The 21,209-nt window shown below is 45.3% G+C and overlaps 1 protein-coding gene across 1 annotated transcript in view; it reads left to right on the top strand.

Annotated features, from left to right (window-relative positions):
* The window catches only part of tmem102 (transmembrane protein 102), a 36,725-nt gene extending 17,230 nt beyond the window's left edge, over positions 1 to 19,495 (top strand). The window contains exons 3-6 of the mRNA XM_028564465.1: positions 8,940 to 9,281; positions 17,135 to 17,328; positions 17,756 to 17,968; positions 18,349 to 19,495. Of these exons, the coding sequence (XP_028420266.1) occupies positions 8,940 to 9,281; positions 17,135 to 17,328; positions 17,756 to 17,968; positions 18,349 to 18,948 (1,349 nt within the window). The 3' untranslated portion in view covers positions 18,949 to 19,495. The remainder of the gene's footprint in view (positions 1 to 8,939; positions 9,282 to 17,134; positions 17,329 to 17,755; positions 17,969 to 18,348) is intronic.
* Positions 19,496 to 21,209: the final 1,714 nt, after the last annotated feature.

The following is a 21,209-nucleotide window of genomic DNA, read 5'->3' on the forward strand; positions in this document are numbered from 1 at the left end:
TGTTGTCGCTTGTCCTCCCTTTATTTTTGTCTCCAAAATAGTTTTGAGCATCCCTTGTCCACACTAAATATGCATGCAAGTAGTTTGATTTATGAAATCTGTAAATCTGTAAGTACTGTATAATAATTCTGCATTACTTCCATCTGTTCAAAGCGTCGCCTTAAGCAAACCAAATTTCTTAAAGTAAAATGCAGTGCAGAGGTTGGCAGCGTCTGCACGTCTCCGTGGTGTTTGTTTATGGTAATCATAGTTATCTCCCAGGATTACAGTTGTGATGATTTATTGATGTAAAAATCAGATATTGTATTTTTTTTTTTCCTCTCCCCAGCCTCATCTCCTGGAGCAGGTAATTTCAAAGACTCCTGTAACAACGTGATTGCTCCTTGATTGCAGCACAGACATGATTTTTAACCTTGGAAGTCTGCGTGATGATTTTACTGTAGCAAGATGTTCCAGTATATAAAAAAAACTTTTCGGAGTTATTAGGACGATGCATTAAAATTATTGCTGCTAACGGTGGTATGTGAAAGCATGCCGTTAGGGCTGCAACAATTTCTTTCATTGCCAGTTAATATTTATAATTTAATATTATTTTCTCCATGAATCAATTAAATATCGTTTAGATATCGTCAGAAAATATCAATCTGTGTTTTGTTTTTTTAGAAACCAGAAAATATTCACATTTAAGAAGGTGAAATCAGAGAATTTTTATAACTCAAACTGATTAATCTATAATCAATATAGTTGGCGATTCATTCAACGAATCAATGATTTTTTGAAGCTCTACATGCCATGCAGATGCCGCCAATAGCCATCAAATAGTCCTTTCACAGATAATGGAGTTGGGTTTGGTCCAAAAAAATAGCTCTTATGGAAAAACTTCCTTCTAATGGGAAATCTACATTCAAAGACATTTCTTATAGGATTAGGATTTAATCCGCGGTTGTGAAACCAGCCTAGACTTTCTCCATTCCAGCTCTATTCTCAGACTGTGTGTCTACAGGCACATATGTAGGAGTGAGTTCATGTGTGAAATCCAGGCGCGTGTGTGTGTGTGTGCGTGCTCGCTGGCTGATGCCCATTAAAGCAGCGGGCGACTTTGAGAGTTTGGATTTAAAAAATAGATTAGTTTCCTTGGAACAACCTCAAAGTTCCCGCAGCCAGTGTTGGAGAATGAAGACGCCTCGCTAATTGATACAGCTTTTCCTCTCTCTAACTGAAGCCCCTGCTGGAGAGATAAGATGTTCTGTATTCCCATTTTTTTTTTTCTTTTCCATCAATCTTTTCCTCGCCTATTTGACCCAATTCATCAGTGGCAGATAAAACCAAACAAATCAGAGGAGTCGCAGCTTCAAACTTGTTGCCCTTTGGCTGGCGTCTGATCCCTTCCTCCCTCTGACACTGTCTTTTCCTGTCTCTCTTTGATCTGCCCATCCAGTCTTTCTCCCCTCCCCTCATTTCTCCATCTTTCCAGCCAAACTGATTTCCAGCTCTGATAATCGATCGGTCATAATTTGTTTCGCAAGTAGCCTGCACAAGCACTCGTCTCAGCTTGAAGACAGATGAGTTAAGTATAATGCACTTTTTGCAACTATAGAATGCAACTATAGAAAGTATGTATTTGTCATATCACTCAACTCTGCTGTCCTTTAATCACCTTAGACAACTCACCAAATTATTTTGTAACAACTAGGGACCTCGTCACAAAACGACGGTCGACATTATAGAACGGCTTGTTTATTGCTAATGCCATATGGTCAAAATTAAATGATTTATTAATAATAAGTAATAACAAGGTATGGTTGCTGGACCTTTGCCGCTGAACCGCGTCATAGCTCATTACCATAAAGTTGAGCAAACTTCAACTTTTTGCTTGACGCTCTGGTCGCTCAACACACCCAAAATGCGACGCCAACGGATTCGCCGCTTCTTGCAGCTGAGAGAAGCCAGCTTCCATTGAAAATGAATGACTTCCTGTAACTTTGAAGCTCAAGTCAGCGGCGGTGTGTACGTACAGTTAGGCTACCTGTTTCAAGTGTGTTGTTTCTTTGTTACGTCCCGCTGTTGGAATCCTCCACAGTGAATTACGGTCACACTTTACACCGTTTAGCTGTCAGCATTTTAACCGTGTTTAATCCAGCTGCTAGCTAACGGTAGGCTAACGTTACCTGCTGCCAAGTGTAGTGTTAACTAGCATCACGTGCAGCGATGCTTCTGTTGCCTCTAACGTCCGTTTCGGAGCATCAGAGAGATGTGCAGGCATTTCAGTGGCACCGAAATGAGGCACTGAAATCTGCGTTGCTCTTCGGTCCGGTAGATACCGGTCGTTTAGGCACCGGCGCCGTATTAGCACCGGGTCTTGATACCCAACCCTAGTAGCAACCTGAAGTTCTGCTCAAGACACTTGCACTAAATGGGACCATCCCATTCATTCAGACCTCTTTAACAAGTCGGGCAGCAGGGAGTGCAGTTCTTCACCAGTCATTATCAGATAGTAGTGGAGACTTTTTGACCTTTCCATCCATCCATCCATCCATCCATCTTCGTCCGCTTATCCGGTGTCGGGTCGCGGGGGGAGCAGCTCCAGCAGGGGACCCCAAACTTCCCTTTCCCGAGCAACATTAACCAGCTCCGACTGGGGATCGAGGCGTTCCCAGGCCAGGTTGGAGATATAATCCCTCCACCTAGTCCTGGGTCTTCCCGAGGCCTCCTCCCAGCTGGGCGTGCCTGGAACACCTCCCTAGGGAGGCGCCCAGGGGCATCCTTACCAGATGCCCGAACCACCTCAACTGGCTCCTTTCGGACGCAAAGCGAGCAGCGGCTCTCTCCGAGCTCCTCACGGATGACTGAGCTTCTCACCCTATCTCTAAGGGAGACGCCAGCCACCCTCCTGAGGAAACCCATTTCAGCCGCTTGTACCCTGGATCTCGTTCTTTCGGTCATGACCCAGCCTTCATGACCATAGGTGAGGGTAGGAACGAAAACTGACCGGTAGATCGAGAGCTTTGCCTTCTGGCTAAGCTCTCTTTTCGTCACAACGGTGCGATAGATTGAATGCAATACCGCACCCGCTGCGCCCGATTCTCCGACCAATCTCCCGCTCCATTGTCCCCTCACTCGCGAACACAACCCCAAGGTACTTGAACTCCTTCACTTGGGGTAAGGACTCATTCCCTACCTGGAGAAGGCATTCCATCGGTTTCCTGCTGAGAACCATGGCCTCAGATTTAGAGGTGCTGATCCTCATCCCAACCGCTTCACACTCGGTTGCGAACCGATCCAGTGAGTGCTGAAGGTCGCAGGCCGATGATGCCATCAGGACCACATCATCTGCAAAGAGCAGCGATGAGATCCCCAGCCCACCAAACTGCAACCCCTCCCCACCCCGACCACGCCTCGATATCCTGTCCATAAATACTACAAACAGGATTGGTGACAAAGCGCAGCCCTGGCGGAGGCCAACCCTCACCTGAAAAGAGTCCGACTTACTACCGAGAACCCGGACACAGCTCTCGCTTTGGTTGTACAGAGATTGGATGGCCCTGAGAAGAGACCCCCTCACCCCATACTCCCGCAGCACCTCCCACAGTATCTCCCGGGGACCCGGTCATACGCCTTCTCCAAATCCACAAAACACATGTAGACCGGTTGGGCATACTCCCAGGCTCCCTCCAGGATCCTTGCGAGTGAAGAGCTGGTCCGTTGTTCCACGACCAGGACGGAATCCGCATTGTTCCTCCTCAACCCGAGGTTCGACTATTGGCGAACCCTCCTTTCCAGCACCTTGGAGTAGACTTTACCAGGGAGGCTGAGAAGTGTGATACCCCTATAATTGGCACACACCCTCTGGTCCCCTTTTTAAAAAGGGGAACCACCACCCCAGTCTGCCACTCCTTTGGCACCGTCCCAGACTTCCACGCAATGTTGAAAAGGCGTGTCAACCAGGACAGCCCCTCCACACCCAGAGCCTTGAGCATTTCTGGACGGATCTCATCAATCCCCGGGCTTTGCCACTGTGTAGTTGTTTGACTACATCAGTGACTTCCGCCTGGGAAATCGGCGACAATCCCCCATTATCCTCCAGCTCTGCCTCTAACATAGAGGGCGTATTAGTCGGATTCAGGAGTTCTGCAAAGTGCTCCTTCCACCGCCCTATTACCTCCTCAGTTGAGGTCAACAGTGTCCCATCCTTACTGTACACAGCTTGGATGGTTCCCCTTCCCCCTCCTGAGGTGGCGAACAGTTTTCCAGAAGCACTTTGGTGCCGACCGAAAGTCCTTCTCCATGTCTTCTCCAAACTTCTCCCACACCCGCTGCTTTGCCTCTTTCACGGCAGAGGCTGCAGCCCTTCGGGCCCTTCGGTACCCTGCAACTGCCTCCCGAGTCCTCCGGGATAACATATCCCGGAAAGACTCCTTCTTCAGTCGGTCGGCTTCCCTGACCACCGTTGTCCACCACGGTGTTCGTGGGTTACCGCCCCTTGAGGCACCTAAGACCCTAAGACCACAGCTCCTCGCTGCAGCTTCAGCAATGGAAACTTTGAACATTGTCCACTCGGGTTCAATGCCCCCAGCCTCCACAGGGATGCACGAAAAGCTCCGCCCGGAGGTGTGAGTTGAAAGTCTGTTGGACAGGGGCCTCCTCCAGACGTTCCCAATTTACCCGCACTACACGTTTGGGCTTACCAGGTCTGTCCAGAGTCTTCCCCACCCTCTGACCCAACTCACCACCAGATGGTGATCGGTTGACAGCTCTGCCCCTCTCTTCACCCGAGTGTCCAAAACATACGGCCTCAGATCAGATGAAACGATTATGAAATCGATCATTGACCTTCGGCCTAGGGTGCTCTGGTACCAGGTACACTTATGAGCATCCCTATGTTCGAACATGGTGTTCGTTATAGACAATCCATGACTAGCACAGAAGTCCAACAACAAACAACCACTCTGGTTTAGATCAGGGAGGCCGTTCCTCCCAATCACGCCTCTCCAGGTGTCTCCATCATTGCCCACGTGTGCGTTGAAGTCCCCCAGCAGAACAATGGAGTCCCCACTGGAGCCCCATGCAGGACTCCAGTCAAGGTCTCCAAGAAGGCCGAATACTCCGAACTCCTGTTTGGTGCATATGCACAAACAACAGTCAGAGTTTTCCCCCACAACCCGCAGGCGAGGGAGGCGACCCTCTCGTCCACCGGGTAAACTCCAACACAGCGGGCGCTCAGCCGGGGCTTGTGAGTATCCCCACACCCGCCCGGCGCCTCACACCCTGGGCAACTCCGGAGAAGAAAAGAGTCCAACCCCTATCCAGGAGTATGGTTCCAGAACCGAGACTGTGCGTGAGAGGTAAGCCCCACCAGATCTAACCGGTAGCGCTCCACCTCCCGCACCAGTTCCGGCTCCTTCCCCCCACAGAGAGGTGACGTTCCACGTCCCCAGAGCCAGCGTCTGCTGCCCGGGTCTGGTCCGTCGAGGCCCCTGACCTTCACTGCCACCCATGTGGCATCGCACCCGACCCCAACGGTTCCTCCCACAGGTGGTGGGCCCATGGAATGGAGGGAGTTGCCACGTAGCTTGTTCGGGCTGTGCCCGGCCGGGCTCCGTGGCAAACCCGCCACCAGGCGCTTCGCCGGCGAGCCCACCGTCTGGGCCTGGCTCCAGACGGGGGCCCCGGGCTTCCTCCGGGCAGGGTCACTCCATCTCTGCTTAGCTTTTTCATTGGGGTTTTTGAACCATTCTTTGTCTGGCCCCTCACCTGAGACCACTTTGCCTTGGGAGACCCTACCAGGAGCACAAAGCTCCAGACAACACAGCCCTCAGGTTCACAGAGACACACAAACCTCTCCACCACGATAAGGTGATGGTTCACGGAGAGACTTTTTGACCTTTCATTCTAGTTAAAACATAGCTGAAAGAAACTCTGACCAACACTTATTGAGGCAGGCTATATGTAGGCTAGTCCCATTATACTACAATGTTCTACCAGGGATTTCCCTGCTTATGTAACTCAAAGGCGGGCCAGCCTTTGTCTTATTTGCCGTCGTCTTGGTTGAAAATTGAGATGCTTTTTTTATGTTTACGCCAGAACTATTGTGCCTTTTATCAGTAACTGCTTTAATGCACTACCAAGCGAATGCACATTACCCACATTAACCCTCGCAAGTTTTTCAGCTTTGCCTCCTTTGTCTTAAAAGACCCCAGGGGAAACCCTGTAAGGGTGGGGTTGGGGCTCTTCAACCAGCCAAAACGAAACACATTAGTGAAATAACACATTATAATTAAATTAGTCTTTGTGCCTTCTATAAGTCCAACAACTTAATTTGACATGTGGCCTAACTTTCTGAGTTTAAAATGCGCCAACCCTGAGAATATATTAAGGTTCATTGATAGTGAATTCATGATCACGGTTCATATTCATTGTCTACATATTAATTCTGATCTTTCCTGAGGTATCCACCTAAAACGAGTAACTCTTTCATGAAGTCAAACATCTGTTGCATATTGGATGATGAAACTCTTGCAGATGTCATGGGAGAGATGAGAGTTGAGCTGAGGATCCTGAGGAGAACTTTAGCACTCTGGATAAAGTGCAGCGCGAGAGACCGCGGCAGTCTAGTCAGGAGATGAATGGAGCTCGTAGCGGCAGATGAGCTGATTCTGCCAAGGAATAACAAAAAATCCAAAGACGGGCTGTCGCATACTATTTCTTTTCATTTGCTTTTTTTCTAAAGCAAGGCACCAGAGAGATCCTCGTGAGCACAATTGACTTTGACTTCCACTTAAAGTTGCTCCTTCATTTTCAGTCTCTGGGTGTCTTCCCACCTGTTATTTTTTTATATTCCATCACACTGCTCTACCTTTTTGTTATAAAGTAGCAATTTTTTTGTTGTTGTGTGGGATTCTGTGGGTGGGCATGCTGCTCTCGCAAAGGGATATGTTCCTCAGTCAGACCATGATTGGTTGGTGGTCATTTATTAACATGGATACTTTAAGTACACATCACATCAGGATGAAGTAAACCGCATAAATTTAGCCGTCTTCATTTCAAAAGTTTTATCACTAAATTTCCCAAAACTGGAAGCGTTGAGAACGAGTTTCTATTGCTGCCACTTTGTGAGTATCTGTGGCTTTTTCCATTTATCCGGCATTTTGCTTCTGACTCACAAATCCTTAAGATACGCTCAGATACACACACACGTGCCACTACATGAAAACATGCCACTGAGTGCCCATGTAATTGGATAGGAGGAATCATGTGGAGCTTTTTGCCCCCGAGACATGGCCTGCCGGCTTGGTCTGATGCCCCTGTTTCAGCTGCCTGCAGCCACTTACTGTAACTGCCCTCACAATCTCTCCCATGTGATGGGTTTTTAAGTGTCCATGCGTTACCTTTGACCTATTAGCGCTAGACCAGCACAGGTTAGGTTCGCAGGATCAAGCCTTTCTCTGTTGCTCTTTTAAGCCTGAAAAACATAATTGACTTGCCTCCAGTGCTGCAGCTCCCATGGGCCCAGAGCAGGGGAAGTTTACAGCACAGCTAAGTAGCCATAAAGGGATTTGGAGGATTGACTTTCTCTCATATAAACTGTTGAGAGAGGAGAGTTCAGAACACTTTTTTTTTTTTTACCAATGTAATAAGATGATCATTGCTAGTATTTCTTGCCCCATCAGACTTGCTTTTAAGTGATATTACCATGTTGCGCAAATTAACTATATGACCCACGTATTAGGTCCTCGTAAGCACAATTGAATTTTACTCTGACTTAAAGTCGCTCGTTAATTTTCAGTCTCTGGGTGCCTTCCCACTTATTATTTTTACATTCTGTAAAACTGCCCCAGCTTTTCTAGCTTGGTAACGGCTGATGTGCTGGGTGGGGGGGCTAGGCCAACTGTGGGCTAGGCCGGTGTGACGGTGACATGGCAATTAAAAAATAATACAAAATAAATATGAGGACAAATATTGGGTTGTCATAACCTGGAACTATCCTTCAAGTGATTTCCCTTTTTTTTTTCTGCTGATCTTTAACAGCAGAAATCGTGGTGTAGAAGCATTTTGCGAGCCACCAAAATAATCATTAGTGTCGAGCCCAGTGGTCACTGAAGGTGGGGGGCTGTTCATTTCACACTCCTTCTTGTGTCGATATTACTGCAGTTCAGACTCATAAATATATGCAGTACCTCTCAAGACAAACTGAGCCGGACATTTTCCAGGCTAACTCACGTTGCCGACCCTGCTGTTTTCCGTCCTAGTGCGTTCACCGGAGCCGGTGTGCATGCTCCGAGCTTGTCCCTGCATCTGAATATGAAATGTGTGTGTGTGTGTGTGTGTGTGTGTGTGTGTTTGTGTTTGCATCCATCAGTGAGAGAGAACACTTATGGTTGGGAGCCGGCTACCCAAGGGTCTTAAAAGTATTACAATCTTAAATTTAATATTGTAAAAACATTAGGCCTTAAAAGTATTAACTTGCATAGTTTTTGTCACATTTTTCTGTTACAAAGGTAATATTTGAAAACAAAATTTTACAAACTGCTCCCATTTTCTTGTCCTTTCATAGGATTAAATAAATGCCGTGACGTTATGAATGAAATTTTGTGTGGGTACTGTTAAATTTACTCAATTTTGGATTTTTTAGTTTCATAAATGCCACCACGATTTCATTAGTTTTATGTTATCAGAGCCCAAACACACTCTTTTTATTTTTTTTTATTTAGATAACGTTACTTGGTATACTTCTTTTCTCGGGCTTAAAATCCACACCGATGCACCATTATATGGCCGTGAACTTGGCAGTGGATTTCATCCTAGGTAGTATCAAAAAGTTCTTAAAAAGAATTCTGGGGGTACCCTGGTAACACATTATCACACATACCAATGGCTAAGAAAAAAGGAATTCTGCTCAGTGTGATTTATTTTTTTGGTTTGTCTTATGCCATCTCATCCAGGCTTAGTCCAAAAGGTAGACCAGCGCCTCCCGGTGGCCAACGAGTACCTGCTGCTGTCCGGCGGGGCCCGGGAGGGCGTGTTGGACCTCAGCCCCGAGGACCTGGGCGACTACGCAAAAGGGGCCGACTTTGACCTGGACTTCACCCTGCTGGTACCCGCCCTCAAGCTCCACGACCGCAACCAGCCGGTCACCCTGGACATGAGGCAGTCACCGCCCTGCCACTCGTGGCTCAGCCTTTGCCTCTGCGACTCCAACGTCATGTCCCGCTGGAGCATCTGCTGCCAGGAGGAGAACGGGTTTCCGCCCGAGGAAGACGAGGAGGAGGAGGAGCGAGAAATGAGTACGTACAATAAGTATGATCCCTTTTGCGAGAGCAAAAGGGTGAAAGAACAGCGACGGGGAAATTGGAAATGTGGAAGAGGGGAAAAAAGGGGCAACAAAAGGTGAATGGATGGGGCGCCGTGGTAGCTCACCTGGTTGAGCGTGCACCACATATACCAAGGCTCCTTACTGCAGCGGCCCGGGTTCGATTCCGACCCGTGGCCCTTTGCTGCATGTTATCCCCCTCTCTCTCCCACTTTCCTGTCTCAAGCTGTCCTATCCAAAAATGGAAAAAAGCCCCAAAATGTAATCTTTGAGGGGAAAAAGGGAAAATGGATGGAGTAAGAAACAGAACAGAAAAAGAGCAGCAGGGAAAGTATGGAAAGACAGTGGAGAGAGGATGGGTAAACAAGTGTAATAAAAAAAAATAGAAAGATGAAAAGATAAGTGAGGGAAGAAGGAAGAGTGGATAGATAACGGCAGTGGAGAGTGGAAGGAATGGGAGCTGATTGAATTTAGTTTGTGTCTCACCAAGATAATTTGATGCATGATGTTTTGATGCAATTTTGCCTCGGTGAAGCTGCAGCCGAGGCTCCGTTTCTTGTAACTCCTCAGATAGGTGAGACGGGAAATGGCTCCCCAGGAAATACACGCTGCAACATTTATGAGCAGCACTTCACAATCGAAAGTTCACGCTCAACGCGGCGGCCTCCAGATTACACGGCGGCATCAATCTGCCACGCGCTCGCGAGCGCGAGACTTCCAAGATGAGAAAAAGTAATGACATTTATTGATATGAATGCCTTTAATTTTCAGCACTTTTCTCAGCAAAATACATTTGCCACGTTTTCTGCTTGTCTCCTAGCGTCTCCCACAGGATCTTATGTTGCTGTATTAGTGGCGGCAAGATGGGGTGATTTAGTCAGGAGTAGTCGACAGCATGGACCTCTGCTTAGCTGCTTCTTACAGTGCAGACGCTCTATTGCTTGCTCCTGCTTCTGCTTGCATATTTCTGCTGATAATCTTGCTTTTCCTCTGAGAGAAACTATGAGCAGGGGCTCTTGGATACTTATAAATCACTGGACTATACATTTTTTGTAGACATAGTAGGCTATTGTCATATTTGAAAAATTTTCTGCGTGAGCGTGGCCTACCAATAGCTCAAGCCTGTCCTAAAGTGACTGTAGCTAAAGCTAATTAGCAGCAAGATGCCACCCTTCTCCATAGAGGACTACTACAAACTCCTTCAGAAGGTTGCAGTTCTGGAAACCAAAATTTACCGGTCAGAAGTAAATATGGAAGTGAACGGATCATGTGGAAATGACACCACTTTACCAGTGACCCAAAACAATGGACAAAAGCATGCTAACACACGGCTAACTAGCACCAGCAAGACCACAAAGAAACAGGAGGGCTGTGGAACGGATAATAAATCAACAAGTGGCAGTCCTCCCTGGAACTCTTTTGGTGCAAAGCCTAAGAGTAAATCATTTTCCTGGGAAATGGGAGGACGACTAACGGGCAGGACACAGCGCCCTGAGACTTGTGATACGATCGGCTGGCCTGCATTATCACCCAGGCAGAGCGCCTCTTCAACCCCTGTACTTAGCAGGACACGGTCGTGGACAGCTGCAAAAGGGAAAATCGGCAACAAAATGCCTCCCCAACAACTGAGTGTGCAGGTGAAGAACAGATTTGCTCCTCTGCTGCAGGACCCTGGACATGACCTGGATTATGTGTCATTGTCACACAGCAGGGTAAGGACTGAGAGCAATTCTAAAAGTAAAAAGCTACAGGGAAAGCTAATGACTGGGCCCCAAACTCTGATTGTGGGTGACTCTGCTGTGAAAGATATAAAAAGCAGTAAAAACACCAAAATACTCAGTTTTCCCAAAGACATGGTGTCTGACTTGGCCCAAAGAATCCCAGACATCGTAGCAGCACACCCAACTGTGAAGAACATTATACTGCATATAGGGTCAAATGATGTTGTAAAGCAAAAGTCTGAAGTGCTGAATCGTGACTTTATGAATCTGCTGAATGCAGTCAGCTCCCTAAACGCAAAGGTGTTTGTCAGTGGCCCTATACCGCCAGTCAGAGGAGGAGCTGAGAGATTTGGCAGACTGCTGGCACTGAACAGATGGCTTTCAACTGCATGTACCAACAACCATTCTATGCAGTTCATTGACAATTTTAACATTTTCTGTGGTTGCAGACATCTTTTTAAAGCAGATGGACTATTCCTTAACAAGCCAGGAGTAAAGCTGTTCACCTCTAGCCTACTTTACTTTCTGCACCACACATCTGCTCCCTTGGCCAAGGACACGAGACAAGATGAACCAAAACAAGAGGAAGACGCAACAAAGTGTGGCAGTGAGCCACCACAGCCCCCACCTGAGCAAAGATTTGACCATGGGAGACCAAAGACCGGAGATGAGAAATCTCAACACCCCTTCTCACCCGTCCAACACTCCTCAAACCCCTTTGACAACCACGAAAGCTTTGAGGACCTCTTTAAGGATACGTCGCACTCCCCTCTTTCCCCCATCCCCATGTTGGAGTTCACTGACCAGATGAAGCAGCTGGTAAATGCTGGAACCAAGTATGCCCCACTTCCTTCTCCCATCGTAAAACGCCAAGCACCTCTGCTCCCTCAAGGACGGCAGTTAACTCCTTCTCCCCAAACTGATAAGGATGCTTGTGTGCAAAATGCAGTTAGCGTTAACTGATATGGGCCGGGTCCAGGCTGCATGCCTAGTAGTACTCAGGACTTTTTCCAAGACAAGCCTGGGCCCTACGTATTAGATTCTTCCACAATTTATGTTGTGATAGGTAATAGAAAAAGAATGGTGAATAAGCACGTAACTGCAAACTTTGCAAATTTAGTATCCATTCCTCGTCAGCCACAGTCTGTCCCAAAAAATGAAAACGCACTAACCCTAGCCCTACTAAACGTTAGGTCTTTGGCAGGAAAATAATTTTTAATCAATGATTTTATTATCAACCACAATCTTGATTTTATGGTTTTAACTGAAACCTGGTTGGACCATAATAACAGTGCTGCTGTTCTCATTGAGTCAGCCCCCCCTAACTTCAGTTTTATGAGTGAGAATAGAGTGAATAAGAAAGGAGGTGGAGTCGCCATTTTGTTTAATGACTCATTCCAATGTACGCAAATATCTTACGGAAATTTTGCTTCTTTTGAATATGTGGCTCTTCAGCTAAGATCCTCCCCTCAAGCTCTACTTCTAAATATCTACAGGCCATCTAAATACTGTGCATCCTTCTTTGACGACTTTACTGAACTGTTGTCTATAATCTGTATTAACTTTGACCATGTAATTATTGCTGGTGATTTCAACATTCATGTTGACAACCCCCAGGACCGAGGGACCAAAGAACTGTGTTGTGTTTTTGAGAGCTATGGACTGACTCAGCATGTGACACAGCCCACGTACAATAAAGGGCACACTCTGGACTTGATTATCTCCAAGGGTCTGAACATTTCCAAGGTTGTGGTGACTGATGTTGCTCTCTCTGATCATTCCTGTGTTTTCTTTAACGGCACTATCTCTCTGCCCAAAAGTGTTCAAACAAAGTTAATCAGAAAACGGTATATCACTGAAAACACCAGTGAATCATTCATTCAGCTTTTCTCCTCTACACCCACCCTCACTGGGGCCTCAGTCACTGAGCTTGTAGATAATTTCAACTATAAAATTACGAATGTTATTGATGCTATTGCTCCCACTAAGGTCAAAGCTGTCTCTGGTAAGAAAAGATCTCCATGGAGAAATTTTATAGTTGTGAGAACAGAAAAAAGAGTGTCGAAAAGCTGAACGCAGTTGGCGAAAATCTAATCTCCAGGTCCATTACAACACTTATAAAGAGAGACTTTGCATTTATAATATGGATCTAAGGAATGCAAGGCGGTCCTTTTTCTCTGACATTATTGCCAGAAACAATAATAATTCACGTGCTTTGTTTGTTACTGTTGATAGATTAACAAACCCTCCAGTACCAATAGCATCTGAACTGTTATCTACCAAGGCTTGCAATGACTTTGCCTCCTTCTTCACAGACAAAATTCAGAAAATTAGACAAACAGTCAGTGCTTCCACATCAAGTACAGGATATGTGTTGTCACAGTGTGCACGCAAAACAAATTCCAACATGACACAATTTCATACGATCAACCTTAAAAACCTGGAGGACATAATACAACATCTGAAAACCTCCTCCTGTTGCCTTGATATTCTACCAACGGGTGTTTTCAAAAATGTTTCGAATTGTTTGGCTTCTGATCTTCTACAGATTGTAAACACATCTCTGCTCTCAGGTATCTTCCCACAGGCCCTGAAAACTGCAGTCATCAAGCCACTCCTAAAAAAGAACAATCTAGACACAACACTAATAAGCAACTATAGGCCAATATCAAACCTTCCATTTTTAAGTAAAATCATAGAAAAAGTGGTTTTTCAACAACTCAACCTTTTCTTATCATAATAACATAATAATAATAATAACATAATAACAGTTTTGATGCCTTCCAGTCAGGTTTTCGACAACACCACAGCACTGAGACAGCTATTGTTAAAGGCTTTAATGACATCCACTTGAACACAGATAGTGGCAACATTTCAGTCTTAGTATTACTTGATCTCAGTGCTGCATTTGATACGGAAGACAATGACATATTGCTTGACTGATTGGAAAACTGGGTTGGTCTTTCTGGCTCAGTACTAAGTGGTTTGAATCCTATTTAAAGAATAGGGACTACTTTGTGTCTATAGGTAATTATACATCTGAGCATACAAATATGACGTGCGGAGTTCCCCATGGCTCAGTTCTGGGGCCTCTTCTGTTCAACATCTACATGCTTCCACTGGCTCAGATTATGGAAAACAACAAAATAAGTTACCATAGTTATGCGGATGACACACAAATTTACATACCTTATCGCCAGGGAACTATACCCCAATACAACAATTAAATATGTGCATTGAACAGATTAATGATTGGATGTGCCAGAACTTTCTTAAATTAAATGAAGAAAAAACGGAGGTGGTTGTTTTTGGAGCAAAAGAGGAACGATTGAAAGTCAGCGCTCAGCTTCAAACGACAATGTTAAAAACAACAAAGCAAGAAATCTTGGTGTAGTCATGGACTCAGACCTAAATTTTAAAAGCCACATTAACATGATTAAAAAATCAGCCTATTATCACCTTAAAAATATATCAAGGGTTAAAGGACTTATGTCTCAGCAGGATCTGGAAAAACTTGTCCATGCTTTTATCTTCAGTAGACTTGACTACTGTAACGGTGTCTTTACAGGTCTCCCTAAAAAAATCAATCAGACAGCTGATTCAGAACGCTGCTGCTCGAGTCCTCACTAAAACCAAGAAAGTCGATCACATCACTCCAGTACTGTAGTCTCTACACTGGCTTCCAGTGCCTCAAAGAATTGATTTCAAAATACTTTTACTGGTTTATAAATCACTAAACGGTTTAGGGCCAAAATACATTTCTGATCTGCTACTACATTATGACCCACCCAGACTTCTCAGGTTATCTGGGACAGGTCTACTTGTTGTCCCCAGAGTCAGAACTAAACAGGGGGAAGCAGAGTTCAGTTTTTATGCTCCACATATTTGGAATAAACTCCCAGAAACCTGTAGGTCCGCTGCAACTCTCAGTTCTTTTAAATCTAAACTAAAGACCTATCTTTTTGATGTTGCTTTTCTTTAAATAATCTATTTTATTAACTTTAATTTCTTATACTGCACTGTAACTTTTATTCTTATACTGCACTATCAATTTTATTCTTGTCTTTTAAAGGTGCAATATGTAATATTGTGTGTAATACTGGCAGCTAGCGGTTAAAATAGTTACTGCACTACCAATTCAAAATACTGGAGAGTCGTCTCCCCCGCCCCCTCCTGCCCAGACTCGAAGTTCACGGAGGTTGCCAGGCTGAGACAGCAGCATTCACAACAATGTAGCTGGACGCTTTTCTCACATAGCCAGACATTACTCCACAGCACAGCGGAGTAGCTAACGGTAGATGCTAGTCTCACATAGCTAGACATTACTCCACAGCACAGCAGAGTAGCTAACGTTAGATGCTAGTCTCACATAGCCAGACATTACTCCACAGCACAGTGGAGTAGCTAACGGTAGATGCTAGTCTCACATAGCCAGACATTACTCCACAGCACAGCGGAGTAGCTAACGGTAGATGCTGGCTATATTGACAGTCATAAAAGCCCATGCTCACGCGGAGCTCTGTAACCAACTGACAGACACACTTTTTCGGCTTAAAATTACAGTATGAACCGCTAAAAACACAACAACCTCACTGTCCTCTCCACACGCCAGTCAGGCACACTTCCTCGGCTTAGAATTACAATACGAAACGCTAAAAATACCACTATCTTGCCGACGGAACACACTTCATTGGCTTAGAATTACGGCAACAATCGCTAAACACACTGCAAACTCACAGTCCCCTCTTTCCGATTTACAGCCCCCCTCTCGTGGCTTAAAATAACTCACCGTTGTCGGCGGCAGCCGCTGAAGAGGCTACACGCTGTAAACAGCCATGGGCTGCCTGGTAACGTTAACAGTTAGCAGGGTTAGCATGGCTGCGTTAGCCAGGACCAGTCGGGATCACTTTACTGGCTATGTCTCAATTGTTTTTGCGAGTAACCAACTTGGGTACTCTAGCTATATAATTCAATGTGAGCACACAAATGTTGAAATGACAAAAAATGCCTGTCCCTAGTAGCTGTGATAAATTAGCGTGAAGCTAATGTTTACCTGTTCAGGAGAAAATAAGCCAACTCTGCGTCCTTTTGGGCTCTAAGCTGTCTCCATCTTTCAAATACATCTCCAATATTTACCAGGGGGTTGTTACGCAACTGTTAGAAACATGCTGTTTTCTTTTTTTATGTCATGTAGAATATATCTCCGTTGATCCTGTTCGTTTGTTTGCTGCTTTCATGGCTGTACTAACGTTACAGCTGTAGCGCGCTGGGTTTACGTTTTTACAGGTATATCTGGCAACCCGGCCTGCCTGTCAAACTGGGCCGTTGATAACAATACACAGATCAAAACATAAATTCCATCACGGAATGTAAATTTCAAAAAGAAAAAATACTGAAATTAGCATTGTTGTCAGAAAAGATAGTATTTCAGTTTAACATGTTTCCTTAATATCTGATGAGGCATTGGTGTCATTTTTGGATTTATTACAGTACAAATATTACATATTGGACCTTTAATGTTTTTAATTTGTTTATTATTGTTTTTTAATTGTTTTCTAACTGCTCTTTAATGTTTTATGTAAAGCACTTTAAATTGCCCTGTTGCTGAAATGTGCTATACAAATAAAGCTGCCTTGCCTTGCCTTGCCTACGTGTGTCCCAGCAGAATCCCGCTAGAAGGTTAAAAAGAGGGCAAGGAGTGCCAAGAGTTCAAAAAAGAATTTGATATCTTTGCAAGAAACTGCATGTTGTTGCAGGGCTGCAACAACATGCAGTTTGCTTGTTTTGTCCAGCCAACAGTCCAATATGTACTGTATGTTAGAGCTGCAAACATTTTCTTCACTCCTCTATCAAATGAGACATTTGAGGACGTCTTATTGGGCTTTGGAAAACACCGGTGGACATTTTATAAAGACCAAACAACTAAACGCTTAATCAAGGAAAGAATCGATAGTTTCAGCCCTGATGTGTATTGTATGACATTAACAAAGACAGAGAGAAAATTAGTTCTTTGAGAAGAGGTCCTACTGTCTAAAATTGGGCGTGCTGTTAAGTATGGAGGGACCCAGCATTCATCCCTCTTCTCTTCTCCCCCCCCCTTGCTCAGGTAAAGGCTCTATCCCCTCCCTGGACTCCCCTCAGTCTCTGGACGGGTGCTACTTCTCTCCCTCCCTGGTGACGGACTGGTTCTGGGGGGTGGTGAGCGAGGCTGTGGAGGAGCTGAGACGCAGCCCCCAGAGAGGCATTCCCAGCCCGGACCGACTGGAGAGGAATGGTCCCCTCACCACCATCATCCTCCAGGTACACATTGCTGATACTTCACTCCACCTAATTATTTATCCTTGAGAGAGATCGTTTTCAGTGGCATCGAGTCCGATTACAAAGCCGAACGCAGAACAACAACACAGAAAGTACCATTATAAGAAATATAGACAGACAATAAAACATTCAGAGTTGGAAAATGATTTGATAAACACATTAGGATAATAGGGATGCAAAAGAAAACCCAGTTATGTAAAGCAGTTACAAGTAGTTTACAGGTTTAAAACCAGATTTCTGAATTGTCGGCACAATTGGGTTGATTTTGAGAAAGTGCTGTAATTTGTTCCAGGAATCAGGTGCACTTAAACTAAAAGCAGTTTTTTCTGTCTGAATGGTAAAAGGAATGTCAGGCTGCCCAAAGTTTCCTTGTATACAAATCCAGTTCTGTTTGCCCTCCTCCTTGCAGGCCGGCTCTAGCCGGGTGCTGTACGACCTGCTGCCTGTGGTGTCGTTTCGTGGCTGGCCTGCTGTGGCTCAAGGCTGGCTGACTGCCAACCACTTCTGGGATGGTAAAATCACAGAGGAGGAAGCCATATCTGGCTTCTATCTGCTGCCCTGCTGCTCCCCGCTGGGCGGTCGGCCCGACAGGGAGTGGAGGCTGGCATTCTCACGCAGCGAGGTGAGTGGATTGTTAATGTACGTTTTCTTTTATTTTGGTGTCATGTTTTGTGCCACCTTGTATTGGGTTTGAAGCAGCGTTTTCATCAGATTTTAGTTTCTTAGCCAGTTTTCTTTCTTCTCATCCCACTGTGTCTTTAATCCTGTTCCTGCTTAAAGGTATATAGTAAGTGATGTCAGTCCAATAAACTTTTTGTCAAATTCAGTGAGTATCTCCTCACGTCACCTAGCTCTACCTTTTCTGTGTGCGCTGAAAAAACAAATGGAAAACAAACGGATTTGCCATTTGTTTGGCAGTTGAGTTTGCATATCAAAAATCTTTTGTGCAGAATCACTTACTGCATCCTTAAGTCATTGGTCCTCAATGTCTCCTATTATCAGGTCCAGCTGAAGAAGTGCATCCCTTACCCCATGGCCCAGGCTTTCCAGGCAGCCAAAGCTGTCTTGTCCCGTATCCTGGCTCGCCCACGTGCGGGCCTCAGCCTCTACCATCTGCGGACCCTTCTCTTCTGGGCCTGTGACCGGCTTCCTTCCGCTTATCTGTCCTGCTCCGACGCCGACACCCCTGGCCGCCTCCTCCTAGGCCTCCTGGATGACCTGGCTCATTGCATCCTGGGTAAAAACTGCCCCAACTACTTCCTGCCCCAGTGCAACATGCTGGAGCACCTCACGGACAGCCAGGCGCTGCTCGTCGCCAGGAAACTGGCCCACGTGCGCTCGGATCCCAGCGAGCACCTGCGGGCGGCCCTGGACCAAGCCCAGCAGGCGGGCCAGCTGAAGAAGGAGCTAACGGCGAGCACCAACGGCCACGGCTCCCCCGGGCACCACCCGGCCAACGGCATCATCTCCCCCTCGGAGGACAAGCTGGCGCAGCGGCTGCAGCAGCTGGTCACCGAGAACCCTGGGAAATCCATATCCGTCTTTCTCAACCCGGATGATGTCACCAGGCCACACTTCCGCATCGATGACAAGTTCTACTGAGGCAGACGTGCTGCAGAGGAGAAGTGTGGTAATGTGTGCGTCTGTTCCCCATCCCATCACTGAACAATGCAACAAAAAGCCTTGCTGCTTGACTGACTCTTCAAACCAAAAAACACACATGTCCTACTACTGACAGATGACGCCGACGTCGCACAACAGAAACGATGTCACCGAGCAGTTGCCACGGAGACGGCCCTCTCCTAACGAGCTGGCCTTAACGAGACTTATCAGCTGGTGCTACCAAGACAAGGGCCGGCGTTAGTGGTGTGAAATAAGTCCAGTGGAGCTCAACGCTGTGTGTGTGTGTGTGTGTGTATGTGCGTGCGCGTGTGTACGCCTAAGGGTTTTCACATATTACTTACAATTCTAAAGACGGAGGGAGAAAATCTCCTTGATTGCTGCATCTCTCTCCTTTTTAGTTGAGATCAGAGCGGGGCCGTGGCTGATTTAGAAAAGAAAAATCCAGGTGTGGCTGATGTAACTGAATGTAATGTTGCGAGGCGAACTGCGGAGTCTGAACAAAGAGTCTCTTTTACTCAAATACATTAATCCCTCTTTTTTTTTTTTTTTTTTTTTTTTTTTTTTTTTTAAAAGACCCCCACGCCTCGATTTATGGCATCTTTTTGATTTAAAAAAAATATTTCTCAGGTATTCATAATGCTTGTCCTATTTTAATGTACACTGTATGATTCTTAAAGGTCTTAAACTATATTTCAATGCCGCCTACATTTCGTTGGGTAATGGAATGTACCAAAGAGCTGCGTTTGAGAAACATTCCTCTTACATATCCCTAAATATCTCATTTTTTTTCATCGTACGAATGTCGATTAACCTTTTCTCCTTCTAAGAGTCCGGTCACATGAGCGTTATAAAATGGCAAACATTTTGCGGCAAAATCAATTGATTCCAATGGAATGGGTGGTGATTAAGTGGATTTTCTTGCGAGGCAAAGTCAATTCTGACTTTTGAGGGAGTACCTTAGAGTCAAACATGGAGGAAGCTATCAGCTTATGAGCTGTGTTGCAACGTCCAATTATATTTAACCTCCTCTGTTGGAGTACAATCAACCCCACAAAAGACAGTTTGCAAACAGGAGTCAATAGCCATGTTTCCATCCACACGTTTTTATGCATATTGAGTAATATTGGATGAAAAATGCCTCATGGAAACATTAAAATTTGAAGTTTGTATGTTTGATGTCATCATCGGATTTTCTCTTCACGGTAAACGGCTTATGCAATACATACGCTGATGGAAGCATTATTTGCCGAATATAAATAAATTGCGGCCGTTGTTGTCATAGCTTGATATGTCGCTAGCAGCCGGCACATGAGCACTAGTACAACTTGTGCAATATGAATCATTTGTAGGTAGACGGTGCGATCCATTTTGGCTAGCAAAGCTTTGTTCGCATATGGTAGCTTGAATGTTGTGCGATTCGGTAATACTGCATTGAAACACCTTAAAATGTCTCAAATCTATTCAATATACCAATTTGACCCACGAGGCGTCATTACGCACAGGTTTTTATTCGCTTTAAAGCCGTTGGATGGAAACACACTTTGGTAACCCTTTACTTGAAGGTATCTACATGACACATGGACTCTAACCCTAACCCTTTACTTGAAGGTATCTACATGACACATGGACTCTAACCCTAACCCTTTACTTGAAGGTATCTACATGACACATGGACTCTAACCCTAACCCTTTACTTGAAGGTATCTACATGACACATGGACTCTAACCCTAACCCTTTACTTGAAGGTATCTACATGACACATGGACTTTAACCCTAACCCTAACTTGTCGGGACAAAAACCGAATGACACTAAAAGAAGCATTACGTCATAAATGTTTATGACTTGTTTATAATGTTTATGACACGTTCATGACAGTGTCATGTCACTCTTATGTAGGTACCTTCACGTAAAGTGTAACCCACACCTTCACCGGCTTTATTTGCACGAATGTTTTTAGCGAGCTTAAGATAATTCGATTGACAAGTGGATAAAAACATAGCCACTGGTACAAATACGTCTCTAGAAAATACTTTGCAGTATCATCCCGTTAGCGATGGAGCTAATGAAGTTGCTCACTTACAATTAGCAATCAGTTAGGAAGCTTGGTTCCTAACCCCCCCCCCCCCTTTTCAGTGGAACCCTTTATTAAATGAACTGATGTACATTCTTGAGAACAAGGCTCAGTGCAGAGAACTCGGGCAACTATTGTGACTGGTTCTGTTCTGCCCGGCTAGCTTG

This window comes from Perca flavescens, chromosome 19, assembly GCF_004354835.1.
Source record: "Perca flavescens isolate YP-PL-M2 chromosome 19, PFLA_1.0, whole genome shotgun sequence".
NCBI lineage: Eukaryota > Metazoa > Chordata > Actinopteri > Perciformes > Percidae > Perca > Perca flavescens.